This window comes from Drosophila innubila (genome assembly GCF_004354385.1).
Source record: "Drosophila innubila isolate TH190305 chromosome 3R unlocalized genomic scaffold, UK_Dinn_1.0 2_E_3R, whole genome shotgun sequence".
In the NCBI taxonomy this organism is placed as follows: Eukaryota; Metazoa; Arthropoda; class Insecta; order Diptera; family Drosophilidae; genus Drosophila; species Drosophila innubila.
The window spans coordinates 7,337,101-7,363,620 of record NW_022995380.1 but is presented as its reverse complement, the minus strand read 5'-3'; the positions used below and the strand labels follow the sequence as shown (position 1 = coordinate 7,363,620).

The following is a 26,520-nucleotide window of genomic DNA, read 5'->3' as shown; positions in this document are numbered from 1 at the left end:
GCCAAAAAACTGTTTAAATGCCTTTCACATGTAAATCTTGTTTTATAAAAGAGCCAAAAATCCTTTTATGCGAAGTTCCTGTGGCTTATCTATGACTCTGCTGCCCCTAAACAATTTTTTAAAAAAACCCATATATAAAGCAACCCTTCTATAAACCATAAGGGTTCAAAAAGAACTCATACATTTGCCTTTTCAGCGAATTGCGCGGGCTACATATATCAATAATTTTTTTAAATCCATAAAATAAATGTTATTCTATTTTGATTATAGTTTTTATCCAAACTCTTCAATTTGTAATTATTTATTTATTTCTATTCAAAAATCTCCCTCGCTTGGAAGCACCTTGTTTGGCAGCGCAACAATGTTGCAGCAACATTTCGCTCAGCTTGCAACATTAATCAGAAATGCACTAAATAAGCACACAAAACGCGTTTCTCTCAGCAAGCAACACAGCAGCTGTCCCGTTCACACGCGCAGGCGCACCCAGCTTACCGCTAACGTACAGCAATGTATTACAGGGATGACCACGAAAACTGTGTATGTGTACGTGTGTGTGCTCAAGCAGACGTTTTGCTGCAACTGCTCTCTTGCGGGTGCGCTCTCTCTCTCACTCGTGCGTTGCTCTCTCTGACATCGTGGCTGCTTGGTGCTCTCTCGCAGTGCGGCCGCCGCTAAAAACAAAGTTAAAAAATAAAATAGTTTCTGCTTTCATTCTGTTTTGGATTCTTGCGCTGTGCGGTTCGTTGCGGCTACTTTGTTGTCTCGTCGCCAATTCGCTTTGTGGCTCTTACGTCGTGCACATCGTTCATCGGTCGTGTCGCGCGTCGCTTTCAAATATTTGTAGCCCACAACAACACAACATAACACAAAACAAGCAGCAAATGCAAAACGCATAAATTCCAAATAAATGTGCTACTTAAATTTCTAATAATTATATATGAATTAAGTGTGTCTAAAGGCAATTTGTCAAATTATTGCCAATATTCAATTAAAAGTGTATAAACAACAAGTTTTTCAAATGGTTTTTTAAGTAAATAACAAATTCAAAACGAATATCGAAAATCGAAAGGCAAATACAATTTTTGCATGTGTCTATGTGTGTGTGTGTCTATATGGCGCTATCGAGTGCGTTTTTTATATAGAAATTAAATTTACTAGCGGCATTTTTGCCTCCCCTTTCGCCCACCCTCACCCCGCCGTGCGTGTGAAGGAGAAGGCCGAAAATTCGCCAAAAAAAAGAATAGAAAATCGCCGAATATTTCGTCTCACAAAAATGTGGCGCGTGCACGTGTAAAATAAAATAGAAGTAAAAACACACACACAAATAAAAACAAAACAAAATGCACACAACAACAAATTGCCAAAGCATGTGCCGCAGTTAGCTGCAAATCAAATAAAAAATAAAAAGAAAGAAAGAAGAGAATTGCCAAAAATACAATAAACTTATATTTTCGTGTTGTAATTGTGTATGTGCGTGTGTAGCAGCAACAACAGCAACCACAACAACGCTCCACAAGGATTATTACACTAATAATAACACACACACAACATCAAAAACAAAAACAGTATTTTGTTTTATTACATCAGCAACAAAAACAACAACAATAAACATGCATTGGATTAAATGTTTATTAACCGCATTTATTTGCTCCACAGTCATTGTGCAGGTGAGCCTTAATTTTTCTTCTCCTCTTCCTTTCTTCTCCTTACATTTATTACATTCACTTTGTAGCAGCAGCAACTTGTTGTTGGATTTCCTTTGACTTTGTATTTTTTTTTCGGCAATTCCCGCTTTACACACGCACGCACACAGGCGCGCCTGCGTTTTGCAGCTGCCGCTTTGCAAGCATGTATGTGTGTAGGGGAGAGCTTTTGGCGTTGCCAGCCTGGCGACAATCAGCAGACAGACAGCAATTAGCGATTTTTAGAGTTTGGCGGCTTAATTGATGTAGGAGAACGCATCAATTATGAATTTTGAAAGTCAAAAATTTATAAAGTTAGGGAAAAAAATTATTTAATTTAACTCCATAAAAACACAATTTACATTCTAAATTATCTTTTTTAGTACAATTTGCTGAGAGGTTATAACTCTGAAATAGCTGGATTTATAACTTTTCAGTTTAATTCAAATGTTGCAATAAACTTGAATTTTTTTGTTTTAATGATTTTTGAGATATTTGAGTGTTTTAAAAATAAAAGTATAAGGTAATTCCGCATCTAGAAAATAGTGAATTCCTAGCGATCACTGTAATCTGATATGTTCAGTTTACTCCCCTTTGGTTTATAGAACAGCTGAGCAAACAGGGGATGATTTTGCAAGGGCAACACCCTTCGCTTTTGGAATATTTTAGGTGAAAACTAGTTTTGGATTTTTCGATTGTCAAACAGGTCCATGCCGAAAATTCAAAAGCCTTTAAAGAGACTTAAAAAAATTACCACCAACGGCGCATGCCTCAAAGATATAAAGTAATATAAAATAATAAACGAGAAAAAAAATAACAAGAAGCTGCTCGATTTCAATATGAAACTTGATGGCACAAATACAGGCACAGTAAATGGGCAACATCTGCCACTGTCAACATTTTTGCATGCGCTTTTTACATGAGCCTTTTTGGCTACACTTTGCGTAGGTCAACGTCAACGTTGACGTCGTCGTCGTCGTCGTCGTCGACACATGCGCAGCGGCGGCGGCTGTTGGTTGTTTTTATTTAGTTGCTTCTGCTGCTGCTTCTTTCATTGATCTTTAACGCCAGCATCCCCCGGCCACATTGCATGTGGCTCTGCTCTCTGCAACTCTCCCATTCTCCTCATTCCGTGTGTCTGTCGGTTCGCCACAGCTTTGACACATTGCGTGCTTTACTTTTGCTCTTGTTTTTTGTTGCTGTTTTACATTCTTTTCCATTTAGTTGCTAATTTTAACAGCACTCGAAAAAAACTGACTTGAAACCTCCTGCGGTCTCGAGTCTCTGCAACAGCTGAAATTTGTGCAAGTTGAACTTGGAACAGAGCAGAAAGTGCAGCTGTTGCTGCGATCCCAGCAGGACTACAGACTATATACACTTTTGACTGTCTGGCAGCACTTATTTAAGTCAGAGCTTAGCATTAGAACTTAGCATTGATAGCTTTCGCTCGCTCTCTTCCCCACTCTCTCTCTTTGAGTCTTTAGTTGTTACTCATTTATTCTGGCATTTAACTATCAAATAACCGTACTTTTTGTCTGTCTATCTGTTTATCGTCATACTCGACATGCAGTAATTGTTGTTGCGCTTGCTCTTCATCTTATTTTCTGTTTTCGTGCAATTTTCATATTAACATTGAGACAGCGTTGACTGAATGAATGAATAAGTGAATGAATGACGCAGTTGTCGCTCCCTCTGCTTCATCTTTCTTTAGCTTTTGTCTTTGTTGCACACTTTATAACATAATTAATTGCAATTTAGAAAAGCAGTGTGTGTGGGAGCAGTATCAGTAGCTAAGCGAGGTGAAAGAGGGATGGAAAAATAAGAAGCGACTCCCACACACACACACACAGAAGCTGTTTCACTTGCGCTTATAACTGTTTCCCAAGCCCGTTGTTAACGGTTGATTATTGTAATGATGAATTTAAATGATTAATAAACAACGTAGCAGAGCCAAAGGGCACGCTGTCTCGCTCTCGCTCTTGCTCTTTTTCTCTCAGTGTAGAGTAGCAATTGCTAAACAAACACCTGTAAACTGCGTGTGCTCAGATAGTTGTGAGTGTGTGTGTGTGTGTAATACACAACGTTCAAACTGTCAGTCAGTCAGTCAGGCAGTCATTGTAAGTTGACGTGGAAATGGCAAATGAAAAGTGCTTGTTGCGGGGAGTGGAGAGTGGGGTGTGAGGAGTCTTAACTGGTCGCGTCAGGGCTGAGTGATCACAGTTACGTCTTGACGTTCATATATACATATACATATATACAGTATAAATTTACCATAGCTCGTAAAAACCAACAGCTAACTGAGCAAACTGAGTCAAGCAAAATGTAAACAATGCAACGCACTATTTTCTAACACTTAACAAGTGTTTCTCCCTTCCCATTTCCCTTCTATATTCCTATTCCCGTCCCATTCCCGCCCCTTCTCTTTCAGCTTTCAAGTTCTCTCCGCACTCTCCTTCACTCTTCCTCCACCTCTGCTGCTTCTTATTTATGTGTGCCCAAAAGCTCTTCAAGCGTAATAAAGTTCATAGTTGAAGGCAAAACAAGACAAAAGAACTATAACAAGTGTATAAAAATATAATAAAATTAAGAGAGACAAAAATAATTATGAATTCAGATTGCAACAAGTTTTTATTTATTTTTCTTTGAAATATTTCATGAATATGTTGACGAAAGCTTGGAAAACTTCGCTGCATTTTGTGTGGGAGGCTTAAGCGAATTTCCCTGCTTGGGAAATTATGCTTAGCTCTCTTTTTTTTACTATCCCCTCAAAAAAAAAGAAAAAAGTGTGAGAAAATATGTTAAACATTAAAATGGTGTCAAATTGTTGGACAAAACTATTGTGGTTTCTGTCATTGCACATCTTCAATCTTTGCAGCGCTTTGTTTCTTCCCAACAAACACGTGTGTGTGTGTGTGTGTGTGTAAATGTTTCAGTGTTATGCAAATTGATTTGCTTTGTACATATTTTGACAACTGCCTGCACCTTTGTTTATCTCTTCTTCTTTTTGTTTATGCATATGTGTGTGTGCGTGTGTGTGTTTGTTGCATATAAAATTGTTGCCCATCTCCAACTCAGTCTGTCTGTATTTTTCCTTTGCCCTGCACTTGCCTCTTTCTTACCTTCCTTCCGCTTATTGCTGTTTCTAACATTTCTTTTATGCGAGCTTTTTTTTTATTAATTCAGCTTTGGTCTCTTGTCTTCTGTCTCAGAATCAGCAACGCATCATTGCTGATCGTCTATTAATTCTTTTCTTTTTTTCTTATATTATTCCATTTTTTTTTGTAGCTTGCACTGATCTTCTTCAAAGCGCCGTTGAAAACTTGTTTTTTATTCGCTCTTAGCCGCTCTCCGCAGCAGCTGCCAGCTGCACTTTATGGAGTATAACAACAACAACAACAACAACAGCAGCAGCAGCAGCAAGCAAGCAAAAAAAAAGCAACAACACTTCAATTCACTTTTAAGTCACGTTTTGCTCTTTTTTGCGCTTGACGATGCTCTTTCGCTTTGCTTGCTGCTGCTCTGCTGCTGCAGCTTCAACACCAGCTGACAACAACAAACGCTAAACTGTTATAGCTATGGGGCTTTTGTGCGCTCTCTCGCTCTCTGCACGCGCTCTCTCACTGTCTGTCTGCCTGCCTAGCTCTCCCGCTCTTGCTGCTCGCTCTTTTAAACATGGCGAGCTCTGCATGCATTGCACTTCTCTGTGGCTGCTTCTTCACCTGGCGTTTGGTTTGCTGCTTACACCTTTTGCTGCGCCTCTGACTAAACTCAGCGTCGCGTCGCGTCGTGTCGTTCTGTCACTTTGGCGCTCTGTTCGTTCGTCCGTTCGTTCGTTCGTTCATTCGTTTGCTCGTACGTTCGTTCGTTTGTTCGTTTTAACCATCAATGTTGACCGGCAAAATCGTATGCCGTGGGAAACAATTCGGTTTTACTTGTACATTTTTTTCAACGTTTTTCTCCGACTGCCTGTTGCCGTCGCCGTCGTCGACGCGACGTCGCAGTTGCTGCTGCTTGCTGCTTCTTTTTGTGCTGCTCTTTTGCGTCCGTTTTGCCGTGTGTTGTTTTGTTTTTGTTTTTTTTCTTAGTCATTTTTTTGTTGTTGGCCTGCTGCTTATTAATACACGTTTTGTTGTACGTAGCTCAGCAGCTTCGCCGTCGTCTTTACTGCTGGCGTCGACGTCGACGTCTCAGTCTGCGCCTGCTGCTTGCATTTGTCTGCGCGTTTGTTGCTTAAGTCTTTAGTTTTGCGTGTATCTTGGGCGTTTTTTTTTTGTTGCTTCATTTCTTTAGTTTTTTGTATGTTTGATTTGTACAAGGTTTATAAAGTGTTTGCATTTCTGCTGCAATTGCAATTGTAATTGAAATTGCTAAAACATTTATAATTTCATTATCTTATCAGCCCTTCTTTTACAATTTCTCTCAATTGCGCTGACAATTACAGAGGAGTCTGATAAATGTTAGCGCCAAGCCTCATTAAATGTTAGTTAAGCAGCTTTGCTACACTTTAATTTTTTTGTATTGTGTTTCTTGTTTCCCTTTTTAAGATTACATATCGTATTGTGGTAGCCACGCTTCTTCTTTTATTTCTTTTAGTGCCCCCTCCCAACGGATTACACCTGCCCGTTGAAAGGGGCATCAGCATCGCAAGAAGACGAGGGAAGAGGCAACATCAGACGCACTTCTGCTTAATTGAGCAATTAAACACCCATGTTCATACAAAGAGATGAAGCAAACCAGCAAGAGCAGCAACAACAACAACAGCAACATAAACAATAAAAGCTTCCCAAGCCACCACATGTGGAGCACCGATTGCTGCTCTGTCAGCCTATCTGTCTGTTTGTCTGTCTGTCTGTGCTCTCTGCTCATGTCTTGTTAACAATTAAATTGTCATTTTAACAAGCTTCACTTGTTGTTGTTAAAATGTTAATTGCCGAACAGTTATAGAAAACGGGCAACAGCAGCAACAGAAATCAGAGCAATAACTCTAGAGCGCCTATTTTTGGGCATTGCCTTGTTGTACTATCATATTGAGAGTTTTATGTTAGTGGGCTGTGTGTGTGAGAGCCCATTTATGGATACCTCTGAAGTCATAATTATATATCTTAAGTGCTCCAGCAAAGTCCATATACACTTGACGCACCAAACAAAGCAATGCACCTATACAAATTTCCCTATAAACTTCCCAATGAGGGACAATTTTTAATCAACTCAATTAAGCGATTTAACAAAGTATATTTTTATACTTGTCACATCAACAACAAACGATTAACTAAGTTTCCTATTAGGGGAAATTTTATTAAATGTCAAACTATCAATTTGTTTACACGCGCTGACCTATTTTACAAATTCGCTTCACACCTAGAGTCGTTAAATCACAACATTAAATTAATTGAGAAATTTATGATGACGACAACAATGTCGACGACTATCAAAAGAAATTTGCAAATCTAAATATGCAAATGCGTTCAACGGCGGCGCTTCAAAACGAATCGAATTAAAGTTGGACTCAGGTTAACGTGTAACCCCAAAGATCGAAACGAAGTCGAAAAATCGACCGCTTGCTGTGCATTTGTTGCTTTTGCCTTAACTTGCCTCGTTGTTCTTGAGACTTAATATTGTATTTCATAAGCCAGTTTTGTCCTTTGCATGGGTCTCTTTTTGCCTTTGCGCGATCTGCAGCCAAATTGCTACTCGATATTGGTATTTGCTTTTGCAGATCACCAAGTTAAATTCCACGTTCAGTTATTTTCAGCTCCTTTTTTTTCGGTGAAATACCATGTTGAAAGATTTATTGTTCATGTTGGAGATGCTGCATTCTTGATTTATATGAATGTGTCTGTGAACAACGAACGCGATCTCGAACTCGATCGTGTCAACTTAAATGAATTGGTTTTTAATTTGATTATACTAATGCAATCTCTCTCTTTCCTTTGTTTCTCCTGCAGGTTCACAGTTCCGGCAATTTTGAATTGCGCCTTAAATACTTCAGCAATGAGAATGGACGCGACAATGAGGGACATTGTTGTAGTGGGCAAACGGATGCGACGACGGGCAAGTGCATTGGCACATGCAAGACGCGGTTTCGCGTCTGTCTGAAACACTATCAAGCGACCATAGATACAACATCGCAGTGCACGTATGGTGATGTTGTGACGCCGATACTTGGCGAGAACTCCTTCAATTTGTCGGATGCGCAAAGCTTTCAGAACAAGGGCTTTACGAATCCCATACAATTCGCCTTCAACTTTGCCTGGCCGGTAAGTAATGTTCCGATCTAGTGATCCGATCCCACAACAGATAACAACCAAATATATATGCTAGTCTGTAAATCTATATTTAGATATATCCCTAAAATTTCAACACACTGAGTCAGAGTCATTTTCCCCATGCCCCATTTCCCCACTCAAAAACTTACTTACTCGCACAGTCAGTCAATAAAATGTTCAGTGATGTCTCTTCAGCTCAGTGTAATTTCATTTTATTTCTTTTTGTTTTTCTTTTCTCTTGCTAATTTGTTTGGGGGCTTTTTATAGCACAGTTCTCCTCTCTCACTCTCACTCTCTTCCGCTCTCTATTGAGATGTGGCATGTGTATGTATATGTTTGTGTTTCCGCCCGTAGCTTCAACGTAGCTCTGTGTCCTTGTCAAGGGTTGTTGGCGCAAACATCTGTCGGCTATTAAAGTGCGCTGAAAAACGCGTGTGCCGCGTCGCACCACACTGCACCACAGCACAACACAGCACAACACAACACAACACACCGCACCGCGCACCACCAGCGACAATTTCCAGATCGCTGGCTACCGTTTTGGTTCTGTAAATTCTGTTTATAATCAACCCCTGAAGAACTAACGTTACTTTTTAAGACACTCCCATTGACTTTTGATCATATTTCAACAGATTTACCCTACTGCACCAAAATTCAAATAAATTTGAGATAGTTTAACTGAATAAATTAGCAAATTATATAAGTGCAGCTCAATTTTTACTCAATACAACAGCAAACACATTTCAAATTTTAAATGCTTTAGAATGTAACTTTTTAGTTGATTATTTAAGTCATATTCTAACTACCCTTCCATTGCACGTGTTTGCTTAATAAAATGCTTTAAAAAGAAAAAAAATTAAATACTGCTACCAAATTCTTTAGTTTCTGCTTCTTCTTTCTCTTCTTCTCTTGAAGACTTCTGCGCACCTTTTATGCTCGAGTGGCTAAGTAATATATGGTGGAGAGGTAGCATGCCTTGCATTTCTTAATTATAATGAATGCGAGAGTATTACGGGCACATTTGGTATACCGAATGTTGATGCCCTCCTCGCGTTGCCAACTCACCCCACATGCTGAGCTCGCTTGCCGCTTACTGCTTACCTTGTGCTGAAAGTTACTCAAGCTGCAACGGCAACCCGCTTGCATTTTGTAACGTATTTTTCAAGCGGTTGTTGTTGCTGCTGCTGTTGTCAGCTCGCCCGCAGCGTGTGCGGCCTGCTTAAGGGGTGGATTTTCTGCCCCCTTCTTGCCATCTCGCTCTTGCTTTTCTCCTCTCTGTGTATACACTTTACTTCCTAATTGTTTGCTGTGCTGCCGCGCATGTGCAGCGTCACTATTATTATCATTACACACATGAATGTATGTGTGTGTATGTCTAGCTTAAAGTGGCAAAGTCATGCTACGTTACGATCCCCCTGTCATTCCCTCCCCTGGGGGAAGACTCAACAGCTAGATGTTGGCACGTGAAATGTGTAAGTTGCATACATTTTATCATTTCTTGCTGCGGGCTAAGTGAAAAGTATGCATAAATATGCATGAAAAATGTAATTAGCAATATTTCCCAAATGGGGAAATTTTCTGCAGAGCACGTGCCAAATATATTCTTTTCATGGAAATGGAAAATATACAAACCCAAAATGCTGAACTACAAAACATCAATGAGTGTTCTCATCTCTATAATTGTCAAGCAGAAGGGAAATTTCTTTATATTTCTTTCGGTATTTGTCTATAATTGACATTTGCGAACAGGAAATTGTCTATTTTAATCAAATAAATGCTGAAAATAGAGCTAAACACTTTCAACCTCAAATATTTCTAGGTCAAACTATAAATTTAATTATAGTAAACGACTAGACGCGACCGGTCGCATCAACTAATTTAATGTTGCACTTAATTAAAACGAAGCACGGGATGGGCACGGGGCACGCATGCCTGACAGCACGCCAGAGAGATGTGTTCCCTTTATTTTTTTTTTGCATCAGCAGCAGCATAGGGGGTTGCCGGAGTCGTCACACAACGCTCTACCCTCCCGACCCGCTTTATCCGCCACTCCTCCTTCAGCTGTGCCTAAAAATAGTCAACGGATCGCGGCAACAGCAGCAACTTTGACGCTCCTCATCGTTGTCTGTGGCTGTTTGTGTATTGAACTTTGTTACTTCTGTCTGTCTGTCTGTGTGTCAATCCCCGTCCCGCCGTCCGTCTGCGGGTGTCTTCTCTTCTCCTGTCTTGTCTTGTCTTGTCTTGTCTCTGTTGCTACGTGGCTACCACTCCTACTCTTGCGCCCTATGCATTTGGCATGCACTTCACCCTATGCTGCAGATATTGACGTTGATATACAGCGCCGTTGCACGCGATACACGTACGTTGCACAGCTTACATTTGTGTGTGGATGTCGCTTATTTATTTTTGGAGCTCATACATATGTACATTAATACATTTTTATGTTTGCTTATATATTTTATGTATGGCTGTTTTCATCATAACTCATAATAATGTAACACGCTGCTTACAGAACTTGCCGCAAGCCGTTGCAAACAATATTTTAAATTTCCCAACTGGGAAATTTTCATAAAGTTGCCCAGATGAGTTTTACCACATTTTTATTGTTCTAAGTATGCATTTCGGGCGTTAAACTAAAATTACCCTTTTGGGTAATTATATTTACTGTCCTTAAATTAAATTTCCTTCGCATGTGAAATTTTCCATATAGAGTTTAAAACGATTCTGAAAACCAATGGTTAATAAAAAGAAGACAAAAATGGCAATAAACCATTGTATCATTCAATTGATTCATTCATTTATTTCATTTGGCCATTGTAAACCGTCTGATGATGATCAATGTCTGATTTGTTTCCTGTCGTGCCCATCAACTTTATGTGTATTTGCGAATGCAATTTTCAATGTCTGGCCACACCAAATGCACTCAACTCCATTCAAACACTCGAAGCACTTCAGCACAAGCAGCTGGGGTTATGCAATCAATCGTCAAACGGGGCCTTATCAACTAAATTAATTCTACATCTGACTCCCACACAAGCACACAGACTGAGAGACACACAAAAAACGCAACATCGCAGCTTCGTCGCAATCGAAAGTTAGTCAAAAATTAGTCATTTACATGCAACGCAATGCTGACTGAAAGAGTTAAAGCCAAGAGAGCTACGCAATCTGACGCCCAACCAAGTGTTAGTGTTAGAGACACCTCTGCAAAGTTTTGGTCTCTCGAATTGACTTGAACTGAGACTCTCAATACGCATATGCATTTCGGATTTGGATTTTGTGTCATCTCTGCCGGTTTTTTTTATGCCTACCCACCTCCCTGCCTTCCCCTGCATTTGTAATCAAGTGTGAATTGAGGGCGCTGCCAGTTGCACGTTGCAAGTTGCATTTGCATTTGCACTCGATTGCATTAGTGGCTCTGGTCTCTGGTCTGGTTGGATTGGATTGGATTGAATTGGAGTGGATGTGGTCTGGTCTGGTCTAGTCTAGTCTTGTGGGCGTTACTTTGAGCATGTTTTTGGTGCTGTCATAATCTGTTTATAATGAGCTTTGTGGGCTGTGAGACTGCGATAGGGGGATTGAGTATTTCGATTTGTAAAAGCTTTCGAGCCATTAGCCATTAAGTTAGTTATGGTCCAGATGATATCTTTATAAGTGATAGATTTGACGAAACTAGACAAAACTGTTCATTTCCCGTCTACAAACTACAAACTACAAACTGATGCATCTTCTTTGTTGTTAATAACAATAAATGAACTTTCTTTCATGTGCTTTCTTCTAATTTCTCGCTCTCTCTCTCTCTCTCTTTATTTACAGGGCACCTTTACGCTGATCGTTGAGGCCTGGCATGATACGAACAACAGCGCTAATGCGCGTTCCAACAGTAAGTACAACATCATTATTAAATTCATATCCTGTAATATCCTGTGACACAGTTATTGCTTCCTTATTCATAACTGTCGCTTCCTGCCTGTCGATCGACAGGATCAACGATCTACCGATCGATCCTGGACACCTGATCTACTCAAATTTCTAGTTTCATTTTCAACTAAACGCAACTAACTAAAGCTCAACACTTGCCACACTCATCAGAGTGTGTGTGTGTGTGTGTGTGTCTGTATAAGATTTCCGGCACATTGAATGGTTTTAAATAACCCTTGCTTGATTTTTATACCCTGAGCCCATTGAAAATGGGCAAAAAAGGGTATAATGTGTTTGGCAGAATGTATGTAACAGGCAGAAGGAGGGGTGGCAGACCCCATAAAGTATATATATTCTTGATCAGGATCAACAGCCGAGTCGATCTAGCCCTGTCCGTCTGTCCGTCTGTCCGTCTGTCCGTCTGTCTGTCCGTCTGTTTGAACGCGTCGATCTCAGAGACTGTAAGTGCTAGAGACTTCAAATTTGGAATGCAGGTTTGTGAATACCATACGCAGGTCAAGTTTGTTTCCAATTTTTGATGCCACGCCCCCTTCGCCCACAAATTGAAAAAAAACTATTTACAGGCGCAATTTTTGACATAGCACTCCCTAACTGAACAATCAGTTGAGAAGTATGCGTATTAAACGACCCTGAAAATTTCAAAGCGATAGACCCATAAATAAAGAAGTTATTTCGAATTTAGATTTAGTTGAATAATTACATTTGGATGGCAAATCAAACGAGCGAGACAGCATGTTCACGTTTGTATGCAAGGCGCACAAAGACAGAACGAATTAGTACCATTTTTTTTTTTTGGTACCAAATAAGAATTAAGCGATAAGCAAAAATATTATCGATATCATGTAATGAAAATGTTAATGTATAATTTATGTATATACAAATATACAATTTGATTAAAATATAATTGTGTTAATATATAAATATGTATTTTTGCACGGCAAAAATCAGCAGAAGCTGATAGCTATGTATGTATGAAATTGCATGAGAGAAATAGCGATCATTTTGCAGCACTACTCTTGCATCTTTGCCGAGCACTGAAAGCTGCAAAATAATAATTTTAATTATTAATATTTTCGATTCCTTACACATATATATAATAAGTATCTGCTTATTATCGTTGTAAAAAAAATCTTAGCATTTTCCGCTTTAAGAATCTCGTAAAATTAGACATTGCCTTTTATTTCAAATTTCGCGCGCACTGCAGCAGCCTTTGGCAGGCTTGAATTTGTTGCGTAAGTGGAGAGAGTGAGAGGAAAATGGGTGCTGCCAGATTGCAGGCTGAGCAAAGTTGTAGTTTGTGGCTACTCTTGACACACGCTACATCGATTGATGATTACGATTTTACCAATTTATCAATTTCTAATTAATTTTAAACAAGTTTATTATATTAAACTTATTTAAAATTAATTAGAAATTGAAAAATTGGTAAATCGCAAGTCGTAATCGTAATCGAGTGATGTATTAGTTCAGTGAGGCATTAATAACGTAGTCTGCAGTGATAAGCACAGTGACTTCAGAAACCGAAAGTTGTTCATAGTTTCGTGTGTAATTTTGATATCCTGAGCCCATTGAAATGGGCAACAATCAACTTTTTATAAAAGAGTACATGGGCTCAGGGTATCCTACTGTCGAGCGTGCTCGACTGTAGCCGCACCTCACCGCGAGCGAAGCGAGCCGGGGGTAGGCGAGCGAAGCGAGCAGGGGGCGGAGCCCCCTTGTTTTTTTTTTTTTTTGCTTTGCAAGTTAGGGATAAACCACGACTCAACCCCTGGCCGCAGACTTGTCGCCTTTGTTGTCTGCTTGCCTTGGAGCTGAACGGAAGTGTGCTGAGGTCGATTCATTCTTCAGCTCATTCCTCCTCATCCTCACTTATTTACATTAACTTGGCTTGTGTCTGTCTTTTTTTATATCACGAATTTTTAGTTCTAGGCGCAGGATTTTGTCGTCTTTGATTATTTCGCTGAGGAATTCAGCGATCGTGTAATTCATCTTGAAACAATGCACCGATTCCCACTCAGCTCGATTGTCTTTAGCGATAAGGAGACAGACCACACAGCCATATGAAGTAGTAATTGCGAGTCTCTACTGTGTGGTCCATTACCAAGGACATTAGCTCTTTACAATAATGTTCTCTTTTCTCATTTTTTATTTTTCTGAATTTTTCTTTTATTTGGCCGTTTTTCTTCTTGAATTTTCCCACACACCTGGCTTGAGCTACCTGCTTAATTTCTTTACATCTCTTACCTGCATTCTTTTCGACATTTCTTTTATTCAAAATTTCCGAAGAATTTTTTCTTTTTTTCTATATTTTTCTATTTATAACTTGGCCTAGTCCTTTGAAGGAATTTTAATTGTTTTGTGATCAGTCTGAGACATGGCATCCTGCTGAGAATCTCTAGTGCTCAAGTGCATGGCGGGCTCCCTAGCTAATAGATCTTTATCGTTCCCCTTTTCCTTCTTTTGCAATTTCAATTTGAGGCTGTTCGCTGTACGCGCTTGTCAAGGATTAATTTCATTATTTAAAAGTTGTTGCAGTTGTTGTTAGTGTCGTTGTTGCTGTTGTTCGATCTCCCGCATATTTGAGGCTGCATAGCAAGTTTACGCCTGTCTCGAGTGCGTTGCATTGCCAACAAGTTTAGCAGCTCTTTTTGTTATATTCATTTAACATAAATTACATACAAAAAAAGGAGAAAAAGGAGGCATAAAGAAAAAGGAATAAGACAGACAAAAAGAAACTTGCAACAAGCTGCAACAGCAGGGGAAGAGTGGGAGGATGCAGGAGGGATTCGGGACTTAACTGTTGCGACCTTTTCGCCAGGTTTTGCCTTCAAGCAAGAGGCCACAAGTTGTGTGCCTGCCAGCACAGCTTTGACTGTGGCCTGGCCTGAGGAAGGCACAGAGAAAGAGAGAGAGAGAGATAGAAAGAGAGGGAGATACATATACACAGCTTGACCGCCTTCGTTTTGCGTCGTGCAAGGTGATTCTTGGCTTGATGCGTCGAAAATCTTTCAACTCATGCTCTTAAGATTTTCGCTGAAGTTCTTCTTATTTTTATTTTATTTTTTTGTTATGTTTTTTTTTTTTTTTCACCTATCCCTACCTACCAATTAATCTCTGCCAATGCCAAAGTTGTTAGTTGCACGTTGTTGTTGCACGCTGTTGCTGGCGATGTTGTTAAAATGCTTATCTTTTAATTTTAACTCATTGGATCAAGCGGCAGCCCAGCAACAGTCGCGAGTCCCGGAGCTGTTTGCCTCTTTGCCACAGAAACACAAAACTTGTTGCCGCCGCCGCTGCCGTTGTCGTCGGCGTCGTCGTGTGTCTTGATAAAATGGTATTTTATAAATTCCTTTAGCAGAAGTCAGCGCAACGGCAACGACGACTAAATATTTGCAGTTGTTGAGGCCTTACACTTAAGCCTTGCCCCTGTCAGAGTCAAGTTTGAGATTCCTCTTGTTGCAAATTTGTTGCACACAAATTTCACTCATTTGTTTTCAAGATTTTAGCAAATTTCCCAGGCGAGAAAATTGCTTTAAGGTAACCTAGAAACTTTTTTAAAAGCGATGTTAGATCTAATAAAGTATATATTAAAATATCCCTAATTGGTATGTTTTTGGGAAATTTGCCTATGAACACTTATTACTAATGTCTAAGAAAGCACTTAAAAAATTTCCCAACCAGGGAAATTTTTGTTAATAAGCCAAAGTCCTGTTTCACCACTTATCATTTATTATTAATATCATTTAAAGCTACTGTCAATTTTTTCCGTTGATAAGGCTATAGTGATGTTTCCTCAAAGATCGTGCATTAATCATGTCTATAGAAGAAACTTTTTCAATAATTGCGAAAGTTGTCACATGCAACTTTTCACTTTGTATGTGTTTCTTTTATATCCTTTTTTATAGATAATTAAAAAATGCCGTTTTGCGTAAATATTTGCGCATTATTTTCTTTATTTCTATGTACACACACAAACACACACACTTTGATAACTGGCCAAACTGGACACCAAAAGTTGCAGTCAAATTGTGCGTTTCGCTTGAAGCGTTGCCGGCAAGTCGCCTAATAACCTGTCATGCCACAAATCCCATGTGTGTGTGTCTGTGTGTGTGTATTGCAAATGTAAATAAAACCACAACACAAAATTCAATTCTGTTTTTCATTTTTTATTTATTTATTTATTTTTTTGTTTTGGCATTTTTTTGGGAATGTTGTTGCTTGGCGCGAGCGTTTTTCCATGTTGCCACGTCAGGTGAAGCTTGCAACTTGGCCAACTTGCAACTGGCTTAGAATTTTTGTTGTTGTAATAAATATTTTTGGCTTAGGTAATTAATTAGTTGCTATTTGGATATAGATATGGATATACATATGTGTATTTGGTTATTTGACTCAAATTATTGGCAACCAGTTGGTGCGCTTGTCAATTCCGATGCCGTAATTTATCGCTTGCCCCAAACTCGTGGCACACAGACTGCTGCCTAACTTTACTTAACATCTACCTCTCTCTCTCTCTCTCTCTTTCTCTCTGTCTCTATTATCTTGGTATCTTTGTCAATTGCATTTAGTTTAACAGCTGCTCCCATTGCAAGAAATACAAATTCCACTTGTACTTTCACTCTGTCTCATCTTGTTGATCATCTTTAGCCAACTTTTGCTTTTTTTTGTGGCTACCGCGTTCCATAACCATATTGTAACATTTTTAGCATTGCCAGAGATTTATGCAGCTTTTTTTATATTTCATTATTTTTATTTATTTTGCATTCTTCTTATTTCTAAACTAAACAAAACTCTTGGCCCGCTTTGGCTTTGAGTTGTGTTGAGTTGAATTTCGACTTGGCTGCATGCAATTCGAATAGTCATGCACCTGCAATTTACTTTATAGACCATGGCATAATGTGGCTATATAGACACACACATACACACACACAAACAAGTTGCCATCCAATAGACCGGTCCAACAGTCGAACAGCTGAAAATGCAACTGTCGTCTGCGTCTCTCTCTCGCTCTGTCTGTCTTGATCGCGCTCTCTCTTTCAGTCGTGTGTTGCATGGCTGACTGACTTGCGGCCTGCCTGTTGCCAGTTGCCGCCCGCCGCTCTGCAGACACAGCAAAAAAAAATAAATAAATACCAAGTACCCTCTCCGCTGCCTCTTCTTTCTACCTCTTAGCCACATATCTTGGCCACGGCACTTGACTTGCACTGCGATTGCAGTTTGAGTTTGAATTTGAATTTGGTTTGGGATTGGTTTTGGTTTTTTAGATTTCTTGCCGGTCTTTCTATGTTCCAAAATTCCAAGCAACTGCTTTTAATGCCGCCAGCATCCGTACTAGCCCCTTCCCCCCGTCTTAACTGTTAGTTTGAGTCCAATTAATCTTCATTAGGGTCTATCTTCACTTTGCTGTAGCTCTTGTTTTATTTCATATTTTTTTTTTTACTTTACTTTCTCACACACTTTATCTTTATGCTGATGTTTATGGTTTTTTGTTTGTATCTTTTTCAGATCAGCTCATCCAACGAATGTCCGTGCAACAAGTTCTCGAGGTCTCATCGGAGTGGAAGACGAACAAATCCGAGTCGCTGCACACATGGCTTGAATATGATTTTCGTGTCACCTGCGATCCGCATTATTATGGCTCGGGTTGTGCCAATCTCTGCCGTCCACGGGATGATCAATTTGGACATTACACATGCTCCGAGACGGGTGAAATTATCTGTCAAACGGGCTGGCAGGGCACGTACTGCGAGAAACGTAAGTATCTTAGAGATACATTTAGATTTAACATTGATTGCTGTGGTGTAGTTGAGTTTAAAAAGTTAAGTTTTTAAATTATGCTAAGGAAAAGTTTTTAAGACTTGGTTCGAACCCTTTCTGAACCGGTTAGGGTTTTTTTTTTTAAATATTTGTTAAATCTCATTAAGTGGCATCAACAAAGATGAGGCAACTACTTCAATTCCATTCTCTATTCGCCACAAAATGATTTTTACATTCTTTTCGCTGAAGCTCTCAGCCATGTTTGTTGTAAATGTTGTTATTGTTGTTGTTGACGTTGTTGCTTTATCAAGTGGACACAACGTGCCGCGTTTCTTGTGCCGCACTTCACGGACAACTCTCATTATTATTGAAAATCACTTGCTTGTCAAATCAAATGAGATGATTGTACACAAAAACACAGAAGATCGAGACAAAGAAAAAGACAGTAATATATTTACAAACACAGGGAGGGAGAGAGATGGGAGACAAGAAGCTGCTAACGAATTAAAAGTGTAATTATATTGTGAATGCGTAGCTTTTCGATGATTTGACAAAAATTTGAATAAAAAATATATTCAAAAAATCAAATATCCAAGTCAAACAAATAAATTAAAAATCAATGAAGTTTGTTACCAAATGGAGCGACAGAGAGGGAGAGAGAGGGGTAGAGAAATCATTTGTCATTTGGCATGGGGCATGGGGCAGAACAAACAGGCGCAACAAAACGACGTAATGAACTGAAAACCCAAAAATGAAAACACACGAGGAAGCTGCCACAAAATAAAGAAAAAGACGTAGTAAAAGAAGCAGCAAAACAACAACAAAACTCGGACACAGACCCTTTATAGTAGTTGAGCAGCTACCTAGGCAGCATTTACCTGTAGAGTGTGTAGTAGGGGCAGTGGGCAGGGGGTGGGGAAGGGACACACACACACACACAAACGCACACTTGGAGACAGACTGTGAATCAGAGCACAAAACTGACGAAGAGCACAAAAATCTTCCCACGCCAAGTGCAAAGGGGCCCCCAGGTTCCATATTCAAGGTGTGGTGTGTGGACATACACACACACACACATACACACACACACTGGCACACACGCGCAGCAGCTTCTTGAACATCATGACGTACCATCCTCGTTGACGTCGTTTTTGAGTATCTTCCTCCTTTTCCTCTTCTTCTTCTTCATCCTCGATTGTCGATCGTCTGCATGCCGCACATTGCTGAGGACGAGAACCACAGAAAAAGAAGAAGACGAAGAACAAGAAGGAGAACAACAACAACATATAGAAGAAGACTTCCTTTAGGGCCTGGCTACGGCTGATTACACCTTAAATGTGGTCCGATCCCGATTCCGACTCTACCCGCCTTCTCTTTTGCCCTTCTCTGCTTCTGCTGCTTCATCTTTATCTTCTTCTTTTTTGGCCACATAATTTTGTGTCCTTCTGCTGCCGGTTAAGCAACTTGCCACAGCAGCTGCCTCTTCCGCTCTTGTTGCTGTTGTTTTACTTTATTTTCAAGTTAAATGCGCAAAAATGAGCTTAAATTAAGGCACACACACACACACATTTATGCGAAAATTATTTTCCAGCAGCAGCAAAAATAAAAAGGCAAAACGTGCTGCACAAGCATAAAAAGTAAAAATAAAAAAAGCTGCTCATGTGGAAGTGAGAGAGCTCTTATTAAATTGGACCAAAAGGTTTTTGCAGCTTTTTTTTTGTTTTGAATGGAGCATCGAACTGTCTGTTGTGCGTGTGTGTGTGTGTGCGTTTTAATTTCAAGGAAATGAGCTATTTGCACTAAAGTTGTTGCTGTTTTACGTTTTTATGAATGGGCCAGCTGCAATGGCAGCTGTGGGTGCCCAAAAGATGCACTTGTAGCTGCCAAAGATACATTTGTACCAGGTAGATACATTTTATAGCTCACTCAAATGCTGGAGTCAGCTTGTAAAACTATAACAACTCGCCAAAGATAGAATTGTATCTGTGAGATACTTTGCCTTGTAGGCAATCTTAAGTGAAAGTAAATACCAGGCAGATAATCGTTAATCTCAGCATCGCATCCATGAGATACAGTTTGCGTCATGCGCTCGCGGGCGTGTGAACAACACACACTCAAGAATCCATCCTGGCCAAGACTAGACTCCATCGTGGCCACGTTTAAAATAGACACGAAACGAATACAGACTTGGCTACCAGCTAACAACCAACTAGCAACAACAACAACAACAACGTCAACAACTACAAACTCACTTTCGTAGAACGTTTTCAAAGTGGAGCTGAAGTTGCTCTGCAATGTTCGGTCTTTTGGCCATGTAATAAAAATCATTGCCAATTGCCAATATTACGGCTTATATATATTATCTGCGTGTGCGGGGGAATTAAAAGCGCAACAGCAGCCCAAAGAGCAGCTCAAAAAGTAGAAGAATTGGGAGAAGAACACGTTTTTGTGATTTTCCAGCAATTTTCTCTCGATGCCTGTTGCTGAATGAAACTTTAAGCCGGAGTTGTCTTGCGTCTTGTGTCTTGTGTTGTTGGCCAGATTTCAAAGAGAAGCCTTTTTCGCCATCTTCACGATTCTTATTTCTTCTAGCAGCTAGAGAAGAACCCTTGCTTGCAACAAGGCGGGCGGGCGTAAAACCAACTCCCCTACTTCCTGTGCCTGTTCCTTGGTCTGGGTCTGGGTCTGGGCCTGGCCAGAAACATGTTTGCCACATTCTTGGCCCAACTCCAGCTCCTCTTTCCTCTCTTTCTGTCTCTCTTCACTTCAATATACAATCGAAGCTTTCGTCGAACCTTTTGGAGCTTGGGAATCTGTTTTCGGGCCGCTTGTGGCAGCTTGTTGTTGTTGCTGCTGCTGCTGCTCTATGGATGTTGCAGCTCTTCGTGGCCATGGGATTATTTCATTTTGTGGTGTTTCCTTTTTGGCCTGGGCGCGCATATTAGAAACAAGTTATTCCTGCTGTCGCACAGTTTGAGAGTCACTGGCGTTTTCGGGGCCATGATTCATTTTGGCCAAAGCGTTTACCATTTCTTTTATTTGGTTTTTTTTGTTTTTCTGTCTATTCATTTGCTTTTATTTTTATTTGTTATTTAAAGATGTTTTTAGAGGCTTTTCATTGCGACGAAACGCGTGAAAAAGAAAGTTTATTTTCCTCTATTGTTTTTTTTTTTGACTTTAATTTAATGTGGGCGCTGTGCGCTTGCGTGTGGGCGTGTTGTCTCAAAAGGCGGCAGGTGTTGAGAAAGTGTCGCTATTATGGATATTTAACTATTTTTTTAAACCAATCAACATATCAATTAATTTGATTGAAATTTTTAACTAATTTCCCTCTTCTTTTTGTTTTCTTTATAGCCAAATGCACCAAAGGCTGTGTACATGGACAATGCGATAAGCCCAATGAATGCCAGTAAGTACAAATACAATTCAATATACATATGAACTTATGTTTACAGATGCTTAGACACATTTCTCGCGTATTGCCAGCAGCATGTTGCTAATTAGCGGTACTTTTTTGTTCAGTTGGCAACGTTTAACGATGAGCATTTTTTATTTAATTTTTTTTTTTTTTGCTTATGCTTGCTGCACGTTTTTGTTGTTGTTGCTTGTTTGCTAAACCTTCTCCTTCTCCTCCCCCCCACCAAGCAATTGTCATTGGACACACCTTTTGCGGTGTTGTTATTTGTGTTTTTGCTACCAACTTTGTTAAAGGGCAAAAGCAATGGCAAAACAACAAAACGTTTGAAGGCTCTTAGCCATTTAGTGGCACGTTTTGTGCGACCACAAGAAATTCTTTTGGTTGTCGCTCTGTCTTTCGCTCTCTTCGTTCCTCGCTCTCTCTCTCTCTCTCTCTCTCTCTCTCTCGCTCTCGTGGAGTGTGGAGTGCATTGGCTGTCATTTGATTGTCGAGGTTTTGCATTACAATTATATTCGAGTGTCTGCTGAAATAATCAAGTAAAAGCAATACACAAACACATGCGCACATAGATACACACAGACAAACAGACATAATGCATAACCTGCAAATGAAATTGAATTACAAAGTTTTCCCACATTTTTCATAGGGCAGGCAAATAGCAACAACAACAACAGCAACATCAACCACTACAACAATGACAAAGCAAGGTGTAAACCAACACTTTTGACGACGATCGCAAATATTTTCAGCATGAAATTTCAAGCTCAAATCTCACTCATATTAAAAGCAGCTGTTGCCTCGCTCGCGTTGCCAACTTGTATGCAGAAAAGCTAATTGCGCCGTTGCTTAGATCTTTCTTTCTTCTCTTCTTTTCACTTCACACTTTGTTTTCAAACCGGATGTTGATCATTATTTATGCATTGCTGGCCAATAAACGGAAATCAAACATTTTGTGGTTCAATAATTGTGCCAAAAAACAAAATTCAGTCACATCATGGTCAGCAATAACAACAACAACAAAAACAACGATGCTTATGATTTGGAATAAAGTGTTTGCTTTATAAATAGACCCCCTTTTCACTTCACTTCAGTTCCCCACCCGAAGTTATCGATTGTTCGTAGAAAAAACCGCAAGCGGTTACGCTCAAAAATGCGTGTGTGCCACTCTCAGTCAAAAAGCAAAAAAAGCAAACCATTGAAAATTGAAGTGCTTTCTGTGGGAATATTTTAATAATTCTAAACGCGCGCGTTATATGACCAAACACTTACACACACATACATAAGTTACTCACTTATGCAGTTGGTAGTTGGCAACGCTGTTTTTGACATTTCTGCTTGTGTACACACTTACGCATATCAATTACCACTTGTCTGTAAGCCCCCACCCCTTACACACACACGCACCTACATATGCTTTGAATTATTGCCAATTGAGAGTTTGTGGGTGAAGGATTTGTATTTGTTGTGTTTGTTTTTGTTGTTTTTTTTGCGTGTGCGTTTGCATTTGTTGCGCGTGCGTGTTTCATAGGAAGCGCAACGCAACGCAAAGTGGAACGCGCTGCGTTTAAATAAATTAATTTTGTGCTTTCGATCGTGAGAAACGCAACATTTGCGTCTTCCTCTCTCTTTCTCTCTCTCTTGCTGACTGCGGATATGCACACTTGAAAATAACAACATCGCATCATTTTATTGTTTCTTTTTGTGCTCATTTCTTTTTTGACTTTCAAGTTGACATGTCTTTTCCTTTGACTTTGCCTTCTTCTCCTTTGGCGCTCGGCTGTCAAGCGCATATCCCGCTTGGGGGCATCTCTTGAGATCCCATTGGGGAAGTAGGCAAAGACAGAGAGAGAGAGAGAGCAGTATAAGTGCACATCCAAAGCAAATGTGTGCAATTTTACTGCTCTTTCCCACTCTCTCCTCTCTCTGCATTTGCCCTAAACTCAGCCAAGCGTTGCTGCGCCCACACAGGCAATTACATACAAATGTGCTTATGTATTGATTTATGCATGCATGTATGCATGTGTGTGAGTGATTTGCTAAACAGGTGATGCGTCGTCTCCTTCTCCATCCTCTTCTTCTTCGTTTTGCTTGCTTTCGCATTTGCTGAAAACTTCAAAAGTAAACCAGCGCCGCAAGCGCAATAAGCGTGTCCGTCATGTTCAGCGTTCGCTTTACTTACTTCTCGTTTTTTTGTTGTCTTTTGTTTTGTTTTCACATTTGCATATTTCATTGATGCACCAAATGTGCAATCGATAAACTCATTTAACTAAATTGTAGTTGGCAACGCGTGTCCGTGTCCTTAGATTGTGCTATCGATAAACCGTTTTGTATTTAATTGGCAACATTTGCTAATTTGCTGTTATCCTTGATCTACTTGCAGCTGCCAACAGGGCTGGAGAGGACCACTGTGCGATGAGTGCGCCCTGTATCCGAGCTGTGTGCACGGCACTTGCATCAAGCCCTGGGACTGCATCTGCAACGAGGGCTGGGGCGGACTCTTCTGCAACCAGGATCTGCAGTACTGCACCAACCATCGTCCCTGCCTCAATGGCGGCACCTGCTTCAACAACGGCCAGGCTCTCTACACCTGTCAATGTGCACCCGGTTACACTGGCAACGAATGCCAGACAGAGATCAGCTCCTGCGATGCGGATGTGAATCCCTGCCAGAATGGCGGCACCTGTGTGGACGAGGCGACGCAGCGGGGCTACAAGTGTGTCTGTCCCCAGGGCTGGAACGGACGCATGTGCGAGGAGAAGGTGCTCACCTGTGCGGACAAGCCGTGCCACCAGGGCAAGTGCCACAATACGAGCAGCAGCAGCAACAACAACAATAAGCAGGGGTTTCAATGCGATTGCCCCAGTGGATACAGCGGACTCACCTGTGAACTGCATCTGGACAACTGCAATCCGAATCCCTGCCAGAACGGAGGCAGCTGTCAGCCGAGTGGCAAGTGCGTCTGCCCCAAGGGATTCGCGGGCGGAAAGTGCGAGCAGGACATTGACGACTGTGCGGGACACAAGTGTCAGAATGGCGGCACCTGCATCGACATGCTGAACCAGTATCGTTGCCAGTGTGTGCCCGGATTCCATGGACCACGTTGCAGCAGTCGCGTCGATCTCTGCCTCACGAAGCCGTGTGCCAACGGCGGCAGTTGCACCAATCTCAACAACGACTATCAGTGCGCCTGTCGGGCGGGCTTCACCGGCAAGGATTGCTCCATCGACATCGACGAGTGCGTCAGCCGGCCGTGCCACAACGGCGGCACCTGCATGAACCGCGTCAACAGCTTCGAGTGCGTGTGTGCCAACGGCTTCCGTGGCCGGCAGTGCGATGAGGAATCCTACGACTCGGTGACCTACGATGCCCATCAGTACGGTGCCACTACTCAGGCCCGTGCCGACGGACTGACCAATGCCCAGGTCGTGCTCATCGCCATCTTCTCGGTGGCCATGCCCCTGGTGGCCGTGATCGCCGCCTGCGTCGTCTTCTGCATGAAGCGCAAGCGGAAGCGCGCCCAGGAAAAGGACGACGCCGAGGCGCGCAAGCAGAACGAACAGAACGCGGTGGCCACAATGCATCACAACGGCAGCGGCGTGGGCGGGGGCGTCGGAGTGGGCGTGGGCATGGGCATGGGCTGTCCACCGGGCTCACTGGGCGTCAAGCGGGGCAGCAGCGGTGGTTTGACCTTTGACAACAGCAATCCCAACATCATCAAGAACACGTGGGACAAGTCGGTCAACAACATCTGCGCCTCGGCAGCCGCTGCAGCTGCTGCCGCCGCAGCCGATGAGTGCCGCATGTATTCGGGCGCCTTGGCCAATTATGCCGCTGCCGCGGACAACAATGCCAACTCGGAGTTTTGCGGCGTTGGCCAAATTGCGCCCTTGCAGCGGGCCAAGTCGCAGAAGCAACTCAACACTGATCCCACGCTAATGCATCGTGCCTCGCAGTTGCTATCAGCGGGCGCAGCAGCAGCGGCAGCAGCAGCGAACGCTGGCGTTGCGTCGTCAGCGGCGTCGACAGCGGGCGTCGGCTCAACCAAAGACTATAGCGGATCGGGCGCGGTAACGGGCGCCAGCGAGGGCAAGGGGGGTAAGAGGATCTCAGTGCTCGGCGAGGATCGTACTGCAGCCAACGTTGGCCATCCCTGGCCGCGGCAGGAGTGGCAGGCGCCTGCTCCTCACAGCTGATGGCCGCTGCCTCCGCGACGGGCAGCGGTGCGGCGACGACGCAGCGCACAGTGGTCTGCGGTACGCCGCACATGTAAACAAAGACTGCAGCAAGCTAGAAGGAGAGAAAGAGAGAGAGGGAGAGACGCCAAATGAGCCACATTTAATTGTGGCTTTGTTGTTGATTGAAGCAGTGCAGTCGTCATTATTGTAACAAGCTTAACTCTACACTCACACACACACTCAAACATTTATTTAATCAATTTTTATTAAAATTTGTATTTTGTAATTATTAACTTAACATTTTAGTTTTCGCATGGACTGACGTAAGCATAAAGTTCTCAAATTGTATTTAAACTACGCACATTTATAAAAGTAACACAAGAAATGCAATTAAAATTGTTTGAATTGTATCCAAAAATATGAAAAACTCTCCACACTTGACCATAATAACGGCGCTTGGCTGCGGCTTGTAAACTTGGCCAATAACCAAATAAACCAATAAACAGACAAAGCGCCAGCGCAGCCACCACAAAAAATTTAATACTTAATAAATTCTCTACACTGGACGATAAACTCTACACTGACGTTTTGCATGTTACTGAAAAATCTGCTTCAATTATTATTATTATTATTATTTTTCATTTAGTTGCGATAAATTGTAAATAATACTTAACGCAAGAAAAAGAACTCTACACTTAAATAGCAACTAATTTAAGCATTAATTAAATTTACAAATTAAATGAACAATTGCAGAAAATTCCTCATTGACGCGCAAGCATTTTGTATATAGTAATTATAGATAAATCGGATATACGAAAAACACAAAAATACTAAAAACGTTAAAAAAAAAACTTAAAAATTGACTATCTCGCGCTCTAAGTTTAGTGTCTAAAATACATATATATATAAATAGAAAGTGTAACTAAATTTAACTCTAGCTTAATTAATTAGCATAAAAAGGCAAAACCCTAAACAGACAAACAAGCGAAGACAAACAAAACATTTAGTGATTCTTATTATAAGTTCTTAATTATAATTTACACTCTATACACAATTCTAAATTCATACAATTTTTTTGTTTTTTTAAACCTTTTTTATATTATTTTTGGCAGTTTTTTTAATTTGGAGCTATTTAAAGCAAATTAAGTCAGTAATTATTTATAGTTATAAACGAAATGTATTGAATTTATAAATCTTAAGCGTAAATTTATCAGATACAAAATGAAAATTTCAAATCAAGAAACAAAATTGAATGAAAAAACAGAACACATCAATATACACCT

General features: G+C 40.9%; 1 protein-coding gene across 1 annotated transcript; it reads left to right on the top strand.

The window, feature by feature from the left end:
• The first annotated feature begins 717 nt into the window (after window positions 1-717).
• LOC117791827 (neurogenic locus protein delta) lies at window positions 718-26,075 on the top strand. The gene is given in 7 exon segments (XM_034631723.1): window positions 718-1,667; window positions 7,628-7,939; window positions 11,765-11,831; window positions 17,393-17,641; window positions 20,999-21,053; window positions 23,443-25,178; window positions 25,181-26,075. Coding segments are annotated over 7 exon segments (2,628 nt in total). The 5' UTR covers window positions 718-1,610; the 3' UTR covers window positions 25,333-26,075.
• The last annotated feature ends 445 nt before the right edge of the window (window positions 26,076-26,520 follow it).